Genomic DNA, 17,812 nt, shown 5'->3' with positions numbered 1-17,812 from the left:
ACATAAAATGAGTAACTGAAGCTGGATAAAAACCTTCTATTTACAAAATGATGAAGGTTCTCTACTCCCAACTCCCACCTCCCCCACCATCTCCTGTGTCATTCAAAAGAAAAACAATAGCGGAAGGGTAAGAAAGTACAGCGAGCTTCTGGGTTTCCTCATGCGGACTACTTTGATACATACTTCTGAGATGTTAAATTCTCTTCAGAAACACTTATTTTGGTGTGTCTGCTTTTCCGGCTCCCTAAGTACAAGCTTGAAATGCTTTTTGGATCATCCAGTCCTGATCTCTACCCTCAAAAGAATTTGCAGCCCAGACGGGGAGGGACATACACCCCTTGGAGTAGACGGAGAAAGAGCGAGGCCAGGGGGCGGAGCGCTGGCGTTCGCGGAATACAGACCCGCCAGTGCCTACGAACACCACTCGTACCATCTGGTCCAGCCTGGAAGTTCGCGGTCAGCCTTGTAGTTCATCCCCTGCAAGCTAGGTCAGGAGACCTAGACTGTGGGAACCATGGTTCATCATCACAGATACTCAGATAGCGGCTCATGGTTGTATTTTCCATTCTGACCATTGTCAGGCAATCCTGGATTCTTCCTGTCCTGTGTTCCTTATGCCTAATAATAACCAGCACCATTAAATTGTATTATCGTTTGTTTATGATGACCTGTATTTGTTTCTTCCTACCCAGAGGTGTATGGGAGTTGGCCTGAACCAACTCATAAGAGCCCGTTGTTATGTTCCAAGGATTTTGTGGGCTGGTTGTTTAATAGGGTCATTATTAAAAATCAAATTATATGAGCTTACAAACCAAAACAAGGACATTAAAAACAAAGGTAATAAATACTCAAAATTCAGCACTCCTTAATAATTTTGTTACGTTTTACCCTTCTTGGTGCTTTCGAGGTTGCTTTTAACTGTTGTGTCTGTATAGAAATACCAAACAAGGGTTTGTTTCTGTGCCCGTCTTTCTACTTCTGTGTTGCGTGACATCAGGTTCCTGACTTGAAATTGGCCGTGGGGAGAGTATTTACATCAGCAAAACTGGCAAACTTTGTTCAGGGCTTGCTTTATTATTTTATTGTTTGTTTAGATTTAAGAAAATAATAGAAAAGATATTAATAATGAAGATTACATTTTATTTTTATTTTATTTTTTTAGAGAGAGAGAGCAGGAAGGAGGGACAGAGAGAGAATTTTAAGCAGGCTGCATGCCCAGCACAGAGCCAGACACAGGCTTAGTCTCACAGCTCTGAGCTCATGACCTGAGCTGAAATTAAGAGTCAGACACTTAACTGACTGACTGAGCCACCCAGGCACTCCATACAGATTATATCTTCAAGTTTGTTCTGTCTGTATCCATTCTGTTTTGAATAGCACACAAAAATGAGGGAATAGTCTTCCACCATTCATCAAAGAAGTCACTCATGTAACTGACAAGCAAGGGAAGGTCTGATGTGTATCTTTGTTTTATCACTTTCAAATTAGTCTTCACCATAAACAAAAAGATCAGCCAGTATTCACCTTGGAGCTACTCCTAAGCCAGTTAGTGGCCTTTGAGTTTGGCAAAATTAACAAATGTTATCTGTGAGCATCACTTGGCTGATTTAGAGTAAAGGGCATTCTGTATTTTACCATTCTTTATCAATTTTATGCCTCACATCCTTTATGTCTGTAAAATTCATAACAAACATGTATATATAATCTGCATATGTAATATTACACATGCATCGTTTTCTGCAGAGAACTGGCTGTTATGCCTTTACGGGCACACACAGTTCCTAGCTGCTAACAAGACCAGAGAAAGCTTGCTTTTGTCAATCCAGATTTAAACAGATTGCCTTTCCTTTCTTTTCCTTGTTCTTTCCCCATTCTTTTTTCTTCCCTTTCTCTCTTTCACTCCCTCCTTGCTTTCCATCTGTTGTTTTTTTTTTTTAATTTTGTTTTGTTTTGTTTTTTTCTTTTCTCATTCCTTCTTCATAGTAACTAGTATGCACTATGTGTTTGAAACCGAGGAAGCCAGAAAGTACCTGAATTTCGTACATGCCAGCTTTTCATTAAGTAAGAGAACCTGGAAAGATGGGGGAATCATCTTTAAATTCGTAACACGTATTGCAGCTAGCAGAATAAATCACGTTGCAGTGGTATTTTCATAGATTAGCAATGTCATTTCTGTGGAAATCCACTTGAGGTATGAAAATAGCCCCTGAGTTTCTATCTGTTAGCAATACTATACAAGTTGCTTTTTCTAATTATTTAGTCATTTCAGAATTTATGGTGACAAGGATTCAGTTTGATCTGAGTGTTAACCAAAATAAATTTGGCTTATAGAATTGACTGTGGTAATTGCTACCATTTGTTGAGCTAGCTGCTTACTTCTGTTATTCCTAACCCTCGCGGGGATCCACAGGGCTGGCATCATTGTCCCTCCTCTACAGAGGGGACACTGGGACTAAGGGGCTTGTTCCTTGTCACAAATATTAGAAGTTCCAGAGCTGGTTGCCTATTTCAGTTTTGACTCCAAACCTGACACACTTTTCAGGTATGACATCGTCCTGAGGCGGCTTCTTCTTCTTCTTCTTCTTCTTCTTCTTCTTCTTCTTCTTCTTTTTTTTTTCCTTTTTCAAGATTTATTTATTTGAGAGACAGAGTGCAAGGGTGGTGGAGGGCAAGGCGGAGGGAGAGCGAGAATTTCAAGCACACTCCCAACACGAAGCTTTGTCCCTAGACCCTGAGATTGTGACGTAACGTACCTGAGCCAAAAATCAAGAGTTGGTGCTTAACTGACTTCTTATTAATAGCACGTTAGAGAAATCAGATCTGACAGCAAAAGTTTTTTATTGGTACAGCTCTTGATATCAGAACTATGTATGCCACAGAGAATTACATTTTGCGAACACTTTTTTGTTTCCTGTTGGGCTTATGTAAATGTCTTAATGCTCTCTCACTCTGGTGTCTGTCTTTTAGCCTTGGCGGGGGCCCAGATGATGCAAAAGAAATTATGAGGCACAGTTTCTTCTCTGGAGTCAACTGGCAAGATGTATACGATAAAAAGGTACGTTATTTTCATGGAACAATCTTTATATATTTTGGCTAAAGTGAATTTATGGCCAGAAAAAATTTTTAAGTGAATAAAATTCAGTTTAGTAATGTAATGATAGTTTTCATTTTTACTCTACATATAATTGAATATAATATTGAAATTCTTTGGCCAAAAATGTATTGATAATTCTGACTCCCAAAATGCATCTTGAAATGTTATTCAGTATGGTCGGTTGATTTTTCTTTTATCACATCACAGTAATTAACGTTAGTTTGCTTCTCATTGTTTCCTTAACATTAGGAGAAAAATAAAAGATCCCAATGTTACGTTATTCTTTAAGAAAACTAGCAAACAAATCAGAATGTTTTTCCTTGTCTTTATGTCTTTAATTTTAAAGTGAGCTCTACAAATTTATTCATACGAATCTTATTTGAAAAGGAATTAAAAAGCCCTTTAGTTTTCAATATTTAACAAAGAAATGGATATTTTTCTTATTTGGGGCTTTTCTGTTATTTGAAACTGAATCTTAATGCCCACAAAATGGATGCTACTAATTTTGTAACTTTATTGTAATCTGCTTATTGCTTGTTTTTAATACTGTAATTTTTGCTTAGGACAGGAAATTATTGTGTTTAGTCCTTCTGTTTAATCTTTGTCTATTTTATTTCTTCTATTTCAGTTATTGTCCATATAGGCACTGATTTTGATTTTTTGGTTTTCAAATGCTCATATAAAATTTTTACCAAAATTTTACTATGAAATTTTTATGTAATGCCATATTTGCTTAGAATCTTTATCTAGTTCATTGTGTCGTTAGTCCTTCTATTTCAATTTATTCCAGTTTTCCCTATTTTTCTCTGAAACATATACAGCCAACATTTAGGAAATAGCTATTTTGTGCCAAATATTCTCTTCTATTAATCCCTAAGGTAAAGATAGAGTGATACCATATGACTTATGAGGAAGAAGACAAGTACTGAATTTCTGCATTATGTTATGGGAATGTGGAGTATGGTGATTTTCTAAGCATTTCTTGTAAAATAGTTGCGTGGTAATAAATACCTCTACTCGAACTCTAGACTCCCACCGGGTACAAAGCACAGGGGTAGATATTAGATCCTTCTCGACCCTTCTGAGAAGCACATGACCATTCTTAAACGTTTATTTTCTTCATGTAGATGACTAGACATCCACTTTATAACACTGGTGATGTTCTTTGTGGGTTGTTTCCCTCTTTAGACCCTACTGGTGGGTATGTACTGTTTTTATCAAGTCAGTTCACTACAAAAGACCCTCATCAAAGAGAAGGCTCAAAGTCTTCTTATGTCTCCCAGAAATAATACAGGGTCAGAGGTTTTCTTCGGTGTACAAAGCTATAGGCTGCAAACAATCCCTTTGCTGGATCCTCACCAGGCAAAATTCAAAAAAAAAAAAGGAGAGAGAGAAAACCTTTCTTGAGGAAATAATTGTGAGGCACCAGTGTGTCACTGCTAACTTAAAGAAGAGGCAAAACATGGACTTTCTTCCGTCCTGTCAGGAGACTAAGATATGCCACAAAGATTTCCTCAGCAGGGTTCAGCTCTCTGTGTTAAGTGGGATCACCTGGGGAAAGTTCTGAGAGACACACATCCTGTCTCTGCTCCTTGGGGATGGACATGCCTAGAGCCGAGGTGAAAGCAAGACACCCGCCAGCTCCTTTGAGGTGAATGGGATTGGAGGGGGCCAGCCAGCAGGGAGAAGGAGCCGCCACATCATAGCTTTAGATGATGTATTGTGGAGACATTAGTTCAAATTGTTATAATTGATAAACATAGGTGCTACTTAATCTGAGAAGAGGTCTTAAGTGTCTTCCATAAAGAAACATAACCACGAAAGTTACAGTGTCCATAAATAGAATTCATCAGGAACCGAGCTCTACTGCAAGTTTACCTGGGTGGATATCAGACGAGGCATGGATGTTTCCAGCCATCTTCCCTGCTTGAGGGACAGTATAGCAGCATGACAGCAGCAGCCACACATTTTGAGTCTGTCTCTGGAAGGCTGTGAAAATGTGATTGGGTTTGTCTGGGTTTGTATCACTAAGAAACAGGGGATTAATTATGGGAATGCTGTAATACTCTGTGGGAGTTTTGCTGTTTCTTAGGTTTATCATTGCATAATCATTGGCCAATTTTCTATATATTGTGGCAAAGCTAAAGATGACATATAGAGAAGCTTGTATCTTGAAGGGAAATCTAAATCTCTTCCTAGATTAAGTAAGAAAAGAAAAAGAATTAATCTTAATTGCGAATATCATGAAGAGTACAGGATTGAAGTGTGGAGATCCATGCCCTAGATTTGCTTCTTCCTTCCTGTGGGGAAATGGACAAGCCATTTTGCTCACATAAAATTATCTCTAAAATGCCTTCAGGCTTTAAGATTCTCTAGAGGATGTTTTAGGAGATGAATTTATCTGGATAAGTTTCTATATAAACTTCACACTCAGTGTGTTATCTTCTGCAAAAAGTCTGCTGGTATTTTGTGTGATACCATGTTGAATCTGGATAAATTTGTGGCAGAATTGACATTCGAACAGGATTAAGGCTTCAGATCCATGAACATCGTATACCTTTCCATTTAATTAGGTTTTCTTTAATGTCTGTCTGTAATGTTTCATAATTTTCCATGTTCAAGTCTTATCTGTATTTTGTTAGTTTTGTCCTTAAGTATTTCATGTCTTCTGATAAAAATGGTATTTTAAAATTTTATTTTCATAGTGTTTGTTATCAGTATATAGAAATACAATTGATTTTGTTATATTACCTTATGTCCTGCAAACTTGCAAAGCTCACTTAGTAGCTTGTGTGTGTGTGTGTGTGTGTGTGTGTGTGTATTAGTCAATATTCTCTGCATAGGTGATTATATCCTAATGTAAATAAGAAGTTTTACTTCATTTTCAATTGGTATGTTTTGTTTTCATTTTTTGGTTTTTTTTTTTTTTTTCATTTTGCCTCAGTATATTGGCTAGGACCTCAATGTAATGTTGAATAGAAATGATGGAGTTAACATCCTGGTTTTGTTCTTGATCTCATGCAGAAAACATCTTTTATCATTAAATATGTTAGTTATCACAGATAGTGCTGAAATCTTTGTTTTTAAATATCATTCTTCCAAGCAAAGAACCAAGGTTACTTGGAAAAGTAGTTGATTTCAGAGCTTGGATAGGGAAAATAAAAGATAAGCCCATGGAATTTTGTGGTGCCAAAAAGTAAAAAACAAAAATAGGTTGATAGGTAGGTAGGTAGATAGATAGATAGAGGTGCATTAATAGGATGCAGGAGTGAACCTTGAATAAGTCCCAGTGATGAAAGCTGGAAAAATTTAAGTAACAAATAGTTTATTGTTTATTACTATTATTTATTAGTCTATTATGACCCAAGGAATAAAACTTCCACGCTACAAAAATAAATGATTGAACAAATAAAATGTTAAGAAGAAGAGATATGTCTTCCTTATAGATGAATTCCAGTTAATAAATGTAGTTTCATAATGGAAAAAATGTGTCTGTATATACTTCTTATGCATTATACAGCTGGAAACATGTTAAGATACTGGTAACACTGGTTGCCTCAGGAGAGGGAACTAAGGGAATGAGACCCATGGTGTGTGTTCAGCTTTTCATTACATGTGGTTTTGGAACTTTTGAATTTTTATTTTTTATTTTTTTTGGAACTTTTGGAATTTTTAATTAGATAGATATGTAGTCATAAGTAGCATTAAAACTTTAAGAAGACAATAAAATGAAAAATATATAAATATTTAAATAAAGAATCTTGTATCAGAATAAAATGAAACAAAACAAATAAAATAATTGTAGAAGGAATGAGGGAACTAGAAAATCACCATCAGACCCTCAGAGGGGAACTTACTGCATGTGGGATCTACCAATGAATGTTAAAATCAGTGGGCAGAAGTTTAAGAAATAATTACATAGTCTCAATGTATCCGTCCTCAAACATTTATTATATACAAAGCGTGAAAGAGTAACTTTTTGGTAGAAAAGCCTGGTAGACTATGTCTTAAGGCCACTGAATGAGATTAGCATCACCAGTGATAAGACAGACTTGCTATCCTGTAGCCCGTGATACAGACTGTGGGAAGGCTTGATCACTTTTGTGGTATTCTATGCATAGCCTCAACATAATGATGAGAAAACCTGAAACACCCACATGGAAGGGACATTCCTCTGGCCAGGTAAACCCAAAAGTGTCAACTTCATGCAAGGAGAGGATTGACTACAGAACCAGGCCGGCGGAAGAAGACGGACGGCACACTGACCAAATGCAGTGTGGGGTCCCGGACCGGATCCCAGACAGGGTCCTGGGACAGCAGAGGGCCATAGTGGGAAGGTGTTGAAGTCCAGATAAGGTTGCTGATAACAGTTTTTTTTTTTTTTTTAAAGATTTTTATTTATTTATTTGATAGAGATCACAAGCAGGCAGAGAGGCAGGCAGAGAGAGAAGAGGAAGCAGGCTCCCTGCTGAGCAGAGAGCCCGATGCGGGACTCGATCCCAGAACCCTGAGATCATGACCTGAGCCGAAGGCAGAGGCTTAAACCACTGAGCCACCCAGGCGCCCCGCTGATAACAGTTTTGTACCAGTGTTAATTTCTTAGTTTTGAGCATTGTGCTTGACTGTATGAGATAGTATCCTTAGGGCAGGTCAGTAAATGGGATAGGGGAGCTTTTTGTACTATTTTTGTAAGCTTCTCTAAGCCTAAAATTATTTCAGTATAATAAGTTATAAAAATGCAATGTTAGTGTAAGCTTTCTATTCCTCCTTTATTAGTTGAGGAAGTTCCCGTCTCTTCCTAGTGTGCTAATAGTTTTTATCCTGAAGAGGTGTAGAATTTCATTAAAAGTTTTTCTGCATTTGTTGTAATGACCCTATGGTTTTTCTCTTTTACATTCTATTAAGATGGCGAATTACACTGATAGGCTTTCTAATGTTCAGTGAACCTGCATTCCTGGAAAACCCACCTATTCCTGATGTCCTTATTATATATTGCTAGATTTGATACAATGGATTTTTTAAGGATTTTTGCATCCTTAAATCCTGAGTGGTACTGGGGCGTCATCTTTTCCTGAAATGTTTTTGTATGATTTTCATTTTGGGATCATGTTTGATTTTTTAAAATGAAGAGAGAAGTATTTCTTCTTCTTTAATTATATGGGATTGTTCATATAGAATTTGTATTATCTGTTCCTAAAATCTTTGCTAGCATATACCAGTGAAGTCACTTGGGCCTGGAGTTTTGTATTTGTTTGGGAGGTGTTTAGCTCTGAGCTCATTTTCTTTCATAGTTGTGGGTCTGTTCTGCTTAATGTTTTGGGATCTTTTGTCTTCTAAGCTTTCTAATTTAATGGCTTAAAGATATTTTTAATATTCCCTTATTGTCTTTACAGTGTTTGTTGTAATGTATGTAATGCTGATCTCTCTTTTAATCCTGATTATTGGTAATTTGTGTGTTTTCGCTTCTTTTTCTTGATCAGTCTAGTGAGAGGTCCATATCAGTGCTATTGAATTTTGTCAGAGAACCAGCTTTTGGTTTCATTGATTTTCTGTATTCTTTTTCTGCTCATTATTCATTGATTAATTAATTCTGTTCCTTGCTATTTCTTTATTCCATTTCTTTTGAGTTTACTTAGCTTCCCCCCAAATAAAATAGGGAAAGAAGAGCAAAGATTATTGTTGGGGGACTGTTCTCTTTTTGTAGCATAGCACTTAGTGAATGCTGTGAGTTTCCATAGAAGGACTGTTACCTTTGTTTTGCAAATAATTTTTTTTTTCATTTCAGAATAGTTTTAATTCCTCTTGTGATTCCTTCTTGGAGATTATTTAGAAATATATCGTTTGATTTCCAAATATACAGATTTTTCAGATTTTTCTGTTACAGATTCCTAACTAAACTCTTGTGTTTGGAAAACATACTTTATATGATACTAATCTTTTTAAATTTATTCAGATTTGCTTTATGGCCCAGAAAACGGTCTCTCTGATGTATATTCTATGTACACTTGAAAAGACTGTATATTCTGCTTTTAAAGCACAAAGTGTTCTGTCCATGGCCATTTGTGAAGATGGTTGGTGGTCTTCTCTTTCCTGTATTCTTACTGATTTTCTATTCTTTCAGTCCCTGGAAAAGGGTTTTTGAAATCTGGAGCCATAATTGTGCATTTGTTTCTCTTTTGTTTCATGTATTTTGAAGCTTCATTGATAGTTGTGTACACATTTAGGTTTGTGATAGCTTCTTCGTGAATTTACCCCTTTATCTTCATGAAGTGTTCCTTTATATTCATAGCAATAATCATTGTTTTGAAATCTACTTTTCCTGGTATTAATATAAGTACTTCAGCTTTCTTTTGATTTTATCATTTCCATCATGTTACTTTTGCAAGTGGGTTTTCTTTTAGGCATCATGTAGTTGATTCCTGTGTGTTTGTGTCTATTTTCATGTATATTATGGTCTTTATTTACAACCTTATGGCAAAAAAGAAGAGGGAAAATTTAAAACAGGGCATTCAAGCTGATATTGTCAGATTAGAGAAGTTCCATTTTAAATGTCCATCTCATTGCCCAAAGGTAAACAATAGTGAATCTACATATGCAGTTTCCTTTATGAAGGATAGTGTTCATATTTTAGGCATCTTTTAAACATAAAAATTCAAAGAAAGCGAAATCACTCCTTAAAAACTGCATAAATTAAGGGTGTTTTAAATATATCTTGTCCTCGTAATAAAACATTAAAAGCTGGAAAAGCAGTTGCACTTCCTCTGTGAGTGGACAGTTGCAACAGTTAGTCATTCTTTGTAGTGACGATTGTATTTTCAATTCACCATTAACTACTCTGAACTTACCATGAGATGTAGTCAAAGTCAGAAGACAAGACTTAGGGAGAGTTCCCCTTTTTCGAGGGAGGTTAAGCCTTTTGGAACCAGCATGGGAAAGAGACACCCTGTTGAAGAATTCTGGTGTGGAAAAAAAAATGACTGTAGTCAGTTTCAACTCCTGCTGAACTGGCATACTGTTTTCATTGACATGTTTTGTATTGTTTTTCTGGCTCCGCTGTGTTTAATTCTTCTAGTTTATCTGAGTCTTCAGCAGTATAGAGATTTTCATCAATGGGACCAGCATCCCTGGCTCCGTTTTCCTGTCTCTTCCCTTCGTTGTGCTGTTTCCACATTGCCTCCTTCACCACTTCAGCCCTACCTCCGGAATCTCGGCATCATTGTTTTGTGAAGTACATGAGTTTTCAGAACTAGCTACGGTACTGCCTTTCTCATCCACACCTCTTGGGATATACGGGCTTAAGTCCACTCCGTTTGTGTGCACTGAATCATCCCCTTCACCTGTTGTCTGTGTATCACAGATGCTGTCTGCTTCCTCATGCTCATCAGCCCAAGCAGGACAAAATTCCAACACCCCATGGCCACGATCACCAGTGCTTTCTCTGCTTCGAAGCCTGCTTTCTTTCCTTCTCTTGTGCAAGTTCATCCTTATTTTCCTTTCCTCTCATGCACGAAAATGTTAGGGTGATGTTGGTAACAGTGGAACCTAGGGCACAGAACGTCTCTTTCAATTGTATCTTAAGAAATTTCATTTTCTTTCTCTTCCTTCTTATATCTTTCTTCACCACAAATCCAGGAAGAAATGCATGATGACGTGAACAAGTATCATCCCCTCCAGGGCATACCCAAAGTCAGCCATATTTGTTGTCTTCCAAAGCTTCAAGAAAATGTTTGCACACTCTTTGAGGGTTTTTGGTTTTTTTTTTCTCTTTTCCACTTTGCTGTACTTTTTGTTCACTCTCTGCAGTTTTCTCTCACCTCAATTATCCATACTGTCTTTTTAAAGTTTTTTACCTCTTGCATTACATTTTCTCACCAGTCACATCATGAGCCAACTTATGCTTACCTCCCTTAGTTCACTGCCCTTGCTTGAAGGGCACACATACCACAGATTAGGATCTGCACCTTTAATTATTTTTTGAGCAAAAGTACAGGTTTGAATAGTTCATTTAGCTCTTGCATTTCTTTCTTCTTTTCATCTTTCTTCAATTTCTTTTCAGCTTCACTTTATGCTATGTGATGTAGATTTTGTTGACTAAATTGAACTTGATGACTGACAGCTTTGATAAACTTGTTTTGCCCATATATTATTTAGATCAAAAATTTTAGGGGCACATGGGTGGCTCAGTAGGTTAAGTGTCAGATTCTTAATTTCAACTCAGGTCACGCTCTCAGGGTCATGAGATCGAGCTCCATCTTGGGGCTCAGCATGGAGCCTACCTGAGATTCTTGATCCCTCTCTTTCTGTCCTTCTCCCACGGCACACACACACGCGTGCGCGCGCTCTCTCTCTCTCTCTCTCTCTTTGAAAAAAATAATTTTTTTTTTTAAAGATTTTATTTATTTATTTGACAGAGAGATCACAAGCAGGCAGAGAGGCAGGCAGAGAGGAGGAAGCAGGCTCCCTGCTGAGCAGAGAGCCCGATGTGGGACTCGATCCCAGGACTCTGAGATCATGACCTGAGCTGAAGGCAGCGGCTTAACCCACTGAGCCACCCAGGCGCCCCTGAAAAAAATAATTTTATGTTCAATAATTTTCTCTTTATTTTTCTGCTCCATCTTTTTGCTACCCACACCCTAACTCTTGTTTCTTGGAGGGCATTATAGAGACAGGTGGCACCAGCCAGACTTAAACCCAGCTGGATATTGTCAGGGGATCTGGCCTCACAGCAAGGAGGGGCCAGATCCTATGTTACCTAGTGAATAGGTAACATAGGATTTTTAAATGGACTCTGAAGCCCATTTTCATTTATGGATTTAAATCTATCATCTTGGGATTTTTTTTCTTTCCATTTTTTTTTATCTGTTCCTTTCTTTATCTTCATCTGCCTGCTTTGAGATTTATTGAATATTTTATGATTCTGTTTTATCTTGGCTCTTGTCTTATTAGCTATACAGCTTCTCTTTATTGTTTTGAGGTTGTTTCCAGAGTTTGCCATACACAAGCTTATCTTTTCACAGATTGCCTTTAATTAATATTAGAACCACATCACATTCACAGCACATTTGTTTCCTCTTCCGTTCTTTATGCTATCATTTTACTTTCACATGTCATCAGCGTTATAGCACATGAGAACTGTATTTTGCTCTCGACAAGTTATATTTTGATGTGACTAAAACTGTGTATTTACACTTTTAGCATTCTCCATTCCTTTATGTAGATCCTTGCTTCCATCTGGTATCTGGTTTTTGGTTCATTGCTTCTCTTCAGCCTTTATTCTAAGGCTCGTTCACTTCTCAGATGACTCCCTGGGCTTGGAAAGATTCGTGGAAAAAGAACATGTTTGAAGGAAATATAAGGTAAGGAAACGATGGGAATGTGACATTTCAGAAGCGGAGGCCAGTGTGAGAATGAACCAAGTAGCGATGAACGAAGGCAGATCTGCTGACTGGGAAGAACCTGCGCGCAGTTCAGGGTAGACTGAAACTGGATGCAAAAAGTGGAGCAGGGCGCCTTCTGATTTGCTGTAGTTTCCTGCAAGCTCAGTTCCTGTTTGCTTGATGCACCTACCTACCTACTGAACTAGGACACTGACAGAACACGACTGGACCCTTTCAGCTTTTGTTAGGATAAACTTTTAGGTGGTAGAGTTCGGAAAAGAGAACCTCATTGAGAAATTGCGCAGGGATGGTAAGATTTCATTCCACATGCAGTTATCTAGTGGCTAGAGATACAGGACTAGCACTGGAAGTGAGGACAGCATTGGACATGGCTATCTGGAAACCTGCTTTAAAAAGGGCTGTGGGAGTGGTTTTCCTCTGTGAGCAAGGAAGGGATGAGCAAAATTGATGGGAAAGAAAAAGGGAGCCTGGGATGGGGCTCCTGGGTGGCTCAGTGTCTGCCTTTGGCTCAGGTCATGATCCCAGGTGTGGGGATCGAGTCCCACCTCAGGTTCCCTGCTCAGTGGGGAGTCTGCTTCTCCTTCTGCCCCTCCCCCTACTTGTGCTCTCTCTTTCTCACTCTCTTTCTGTCCAAAAAAAAAAAAAAAAACCCGGTCCAGAGGGTGGTGTGAGGACAGTGAGAGCCAGGATTGAGTGTTGGAAAATATCCACAGTCAGGAATGGAAGTTGGTTTGAGGACGCATTTTTATAAAGTATATCAGAATCCCTTGTGAAGAATCATGCAAAAGTTGCAGGGACACTCTTTTGACTGAAAAATTCATCTTGATGAGATTGATGATTGTGGCAGTTAACGCAGGTGTTAGCGATCACTGTGGTGTTCGTCCATGAAGCAAAGTCAAGTACAACGTGGGCACTAACAGAAGATGGATCGTCAGCTACATTATGCCTCTAGGAGCTCCACAATGATATGCTCCTTCCCTGCTCGAACAGTGGCCCATTTTTAAACTTTGGATCAAAGAAAGATGGGCTCCAAATATCTACCAAACACTCCTGCAGTTTAACATTAAAATTACTGTCTTCCATTGATCATGAGGCATTGTACTGAGGATATAAAAGAAGACAGACAGCTGTCCAGATGTTAGTTATGGCATGAAATGCAAATGGCCACAGTTTTAAGATCCCTCAGATTGGGTTAAAACAAAATACCAGTAGGTTTCCATAAAAGAATCTCACCTGAAACAAAATTACCCAGAAAGGTGAGAAAAATAAGAGGATGAACAGAGATTAAGCAGTCAGATGTTCTCAAAAGCAAATAGATAACTACAATAATTTGGGGCAAAGTTGATTGCAATACATAAATAGGAAATGTGAAAGATCATTTTTGCCAAAATGAAAAAATATGCACCAAATAGCAGCATATCCGCAAGCACAGAACACTGTCAGAAATGCCAGGGGACTTCGCAGAAATACAGTTTCTTGCTCAGTGTGGCAGAGTTGGACTGGCAAGAGGCAGCTTGTGGTTTTGTTGGTTTTCTTCATCAATTTCGTTTTCAGTTTCATTGATTTCTGCTCTGAAATTTCTTTCTTTCCCTTACCACAGGTTTTATTTGCTCTTCTATTTCCAGTTTCCTGAGCTGTAAGCTTAGACTATTACTTCAGATATTTCCTTTCTAATGAATGGATTCAGTGCAATAAATTTTCCTCTAAGTTCTGTTTTCACTGCATCCCACAAATTTTTGATAAATTGTATTTTCATTTTCATTTAGTTCAATATATTTCAATTTTTTTTCCTGAGACTTCCTGTTTGACTCGCGTGTTGTTTCAGTATATTATGATTTAAACTCTTAACTGTTTGGGGGTTTTGGAGCTGTCATTCTCTCTTTTTTTTTTTTTTTTTAATTTTTTATTTTTTATAAACATATATTTTTATCCCCAGGGGTACAGGTCTGTGAATCGCCAGGTTTACACACTTCACAGCACTCACCAAAGCACATATCCTCCCCAATGTCCATAACCCCACCCCCTTCTCCCAACCTCCCTCCCCCCAGCAACCCTCAGTTTGTTTTGTTGTCATTCTCTTTTTTGATTTCCAGTTTAATTCCACTGTGGCCTGAGAACGTTCCCTTGAATGTCTGTTCTTTTAAGTCTCTGTTAAGGTGTGTTTTATGGCCTAGAATGTGGTCTTTCTTGGTGAATGGTCTGTGAGCTTAAGAAGAGTGTGTGTTCTGCTGTCTTGGGATGAAGTAGTCAATAAATGTCAATTGGGTCTAACTGACTGACGGTGCTTTTCAGTTCAGTGATGTCCTTACTAAATTTCTGCCTACCAGATGTGTCAGGTACTGATAGAGCGATCTTGATGTCTCCAAGTGTAATACGGAGTTAATCTGCTTTTCCTTGTTCCTCTATCAGTTTTCGTCTGTTGTACTTTGAATCTCTGTTGTTAGATGCATACACATGAAGGATTCTTAGGTCATATTGGAGAATTTGCCACCTTATCATGATGTAATGTCCCTCTTTGTCTCTGATAATTTTCCTTACTTGGAAGTCTGCTCTGCTTGAAATTAGTGTAGCTATTCCAGCTTTCCTTTGGTAAGTGTCAGCATGGTATGTCTGCCTCCATCCCTTTACTTTTAATCTCTCAGTGTCTTTACGTTGAAAGTGTATTTCTTGTAAATAATACGTAGTTGGTTCTTGTTTTTTTATATACTCTGGCAGTCATTGTCTTTTCGTTGGTGTTTTTAGGCCATTGAAATTTAAAGTGATTATTGCCATAGTTGGATTATTATCTACCATATCTGTTACTGCTTCCTATTCATTGTCCCATTCTTTGGTTCTTTTTGTGTGTTCCATTCTTTTTGTGATTTTTCTGGTTTTAACTGAACATTTCCTAAGAATGCATCTTTTTCCCCTCTCTTAGCATATCATTTATACTTCTTTTTAAACTGTCTTGGTGCTTTCCTTTAAGGTTGCAGTATATATTTATAACTAATTGAAGTCCTTTTTCAAATAATACTACACCATTTCACGATGGTACAAGTACATTAAAGCAGTATTCCTAATTCCTCCTTCCTGTCCCAAGTAACATCGCTCATTAATATCACTCATCCATAAACTATAGTTATCGTACACATTGTTGCATTATTATTGTGAACAAACTGTTTTCTGTTAAATCAATTAAGGGTGAGAAAAAAAATTATTTTACCTCCGTTGGTTCCTTTAGAACTAAGTTTCTACCATTTTCTTTCTTTCTGATGAACTTTTTTTTAAAGACTCTATTTATTTGAGAGAGCGAGCGAGCATGAGCAGGGGGAGGGGCAAAGGGAGAGGGTGAGAGAGAGTCTCCCTGCTGAGCATGGAGTGGATGCGGGGCTCTGTTCCCAGGACCCGGAGATCGTGACCTGAGCTGAAGTCAGACGCTTAACTGACTGAGCCACCCAGGCGCCTCTGAACTCTTTTTTTTCTTTAACATTTCTTGCAAGGTCGGTTTACTGGTGACAGATTGCCTCAATTTCTGTTTGTCTAGGAAAGTATTATTTCTTATTTTTGAAAGATGATCTTTCTGGATACAGAATTCTAGGTCAATGTTTTCTTCTTTCAAAAGTAAGTATTTTACTCCATTTATTTTTTCTTACTTGCATGGTTACTGAAGAGAAATCTAATGTAATTCTTGTTTGAACCTCTATAGATGGGGTTTTTGGGGTGTGTTGGGGGGGCTTCTTAAGATTTTATCCTTGTCTTTGATTTTCTGCAATTTGAATATAATATGGCTAGATGTAGATTTTGGACTCTATTCTGAGTCATATTCTCTGAAATTAGGAGATACTGTTTTGTTGGCTAGTGCTAATTTTGGAAAATGCTCAGTCATTATTTTAGATATTCTGCTTTCTCTCTTTAACCTCCTTCTTATATTTCCATTACATACACCTTTTATTACTATTTCACAATTCTTATTTCTCTTTCCATTTCCAGTTTGAAAGTTCCCATTACCATTTCTTCAAGCTCACTGATTCTGTCCTTGGCCATGCCCTAATTGTTAATGAGCTCATCAAAGGCATTCTTAATTTCTGTGATGATGTATTTTTTATTTCTACAATTTCCTTTTGGTTCTTTGTCAGAGAATACATTTCTTCACTTATATTACCCATATGTTCTTGTATGTAGTGCAATTTTTCCATTAAAACACTTACTATATTTTCTTAGATGAATTAAATTCCTAGTCTGGTAATTCCAGCATCTTTGCCTATCTTTGCCATATCTGAGGCTGGTCCTGGTGCTTGCTCTTTATTGTGAAACTGTTGTTTTTTTGTTTTTTGTTTGTTTTATTTTTTTACTATGCCTTGTAGTTTTGTCTTGAAAGTCAAACATTATATACTGGGTAAAAGAAACTGAAGAAATGGAGGTAAATAGATTTCTAGCAGAGATTTTATGTGTTTATCAGGCTAGTTTATGAGGCTAAAACTTATTTGCTAGTGCTAATACCTTTTTTAGGAGATAGTTCAATTTGTATGCCTTTTTTGTATTTCTTTTTTCTTACATAATTGCACTGATTAGGATCACCAGAACAACGTCATATAGAAATGGTGAGAACAGACATTTAATTATGATAGCATGAACATATCCCCCAGCTGTGATACTAGCTGTAGGTATTTTTTTTATGTGCACCATCTCTCAGATTGACAAAATTTTCCACTCTTCTATTTTCTGAACATTTTTATTATGAATGGATGCTGGATTTTGTCAAAATGCTGCTTTCTGCATTCACTGACAAAGTTGTGGTGTTTCTGTTTTGGTTTGTTAATATGGTGAATCACATTGATTTTTTTTAATATTATGTCTATGCGTACACACCTCAAATTAACCCCAATTATGGTATGTATTTTTTATGCATTGCTGAATTTTTTTTGTTAACATTTTGTCAAAGATTTTGCATATAATGGAAAATAGTAGGCTATACTTTTTTTAAATGTATTAACCATCTGGTTTTAGAATCAGGATAATGCTAGAGACCAAAAGTGAGTGGTATTTCCTTCTCTTCTCTTTTATGAAAGATTTTGCATAGAACTGGTATATTTCGTCTTTAAATGTAGAATGTCCTGTGAATCTGTCTAAGCCCAGACTAAAGAAATTCAGTCTCTAATGGATATAGGACACTTCTAGTTACAAATTTTAAAATTTTGTCTGATTGTTGAATTAATTGACATTGAGTTGATCATTTATTGTCTAGATTCCTTTTTTCTATTTCTTTTAGCTTGTTTTTTAAATTAGTTCTTTTTCTGATTTATTAAGTTTAAACTTAGATTTGAATCTTTTCTTCTTTTCT

The 17,812-nt window shown here is 37.2% G+C and overlaps 1 protein-coding gene and 1 pseudogene across 4 annotated transcripts in view; one reads left to right on the top strand and one right to left on the bottom strand.

The window, feature by feature from the left end:
* AKT3 (AKT serine/threonine kinase 3) overlaps positions 1–17,812 on the top strand; it is a 303,335-nt gene that overhangs the window by 254,923 nt on the left and 30,600 nt on the right. For all 4 annotated transcript variants that reach the window (XM_032317285.1, XM_032317283.1, XM_032317284.1 and 1 more), the window contains one exon: positions 2,968–3,055. In XM_032317285.1, the coding sequence (XP_032173176.1) occupies positions 2,968–3,055 (88 nt within the window). The remainder of the gene's footprint in view (positions 1–2,967; positions 3,056–17,812) is intronic.
* On the bottom strand, positions 10,113–11,742 carry LOC116576676 (annotated as a pseudogene).

The sequence above is a fragment of the Mustela erminea genome, chromosome 17 (assembly GCF_009829155.1).
Source record: "Mustela erminea isolate mMusErm1 chromosome 17, mMusErm1.Pri, whole genome shotgun sequence".
In the NCBI taxonomy this organism is placed as follows: domain Eukaryota; kingdom Metazoa; phylum Chordata; class Mammalia; order Carnivora; family Mustelidae; genus Mustela; species Mustela erminea.
Note: the sequence above shows the minus strand (reverse complement) of the source record. Positions and strands in the feature narration are given on the sequence as shown.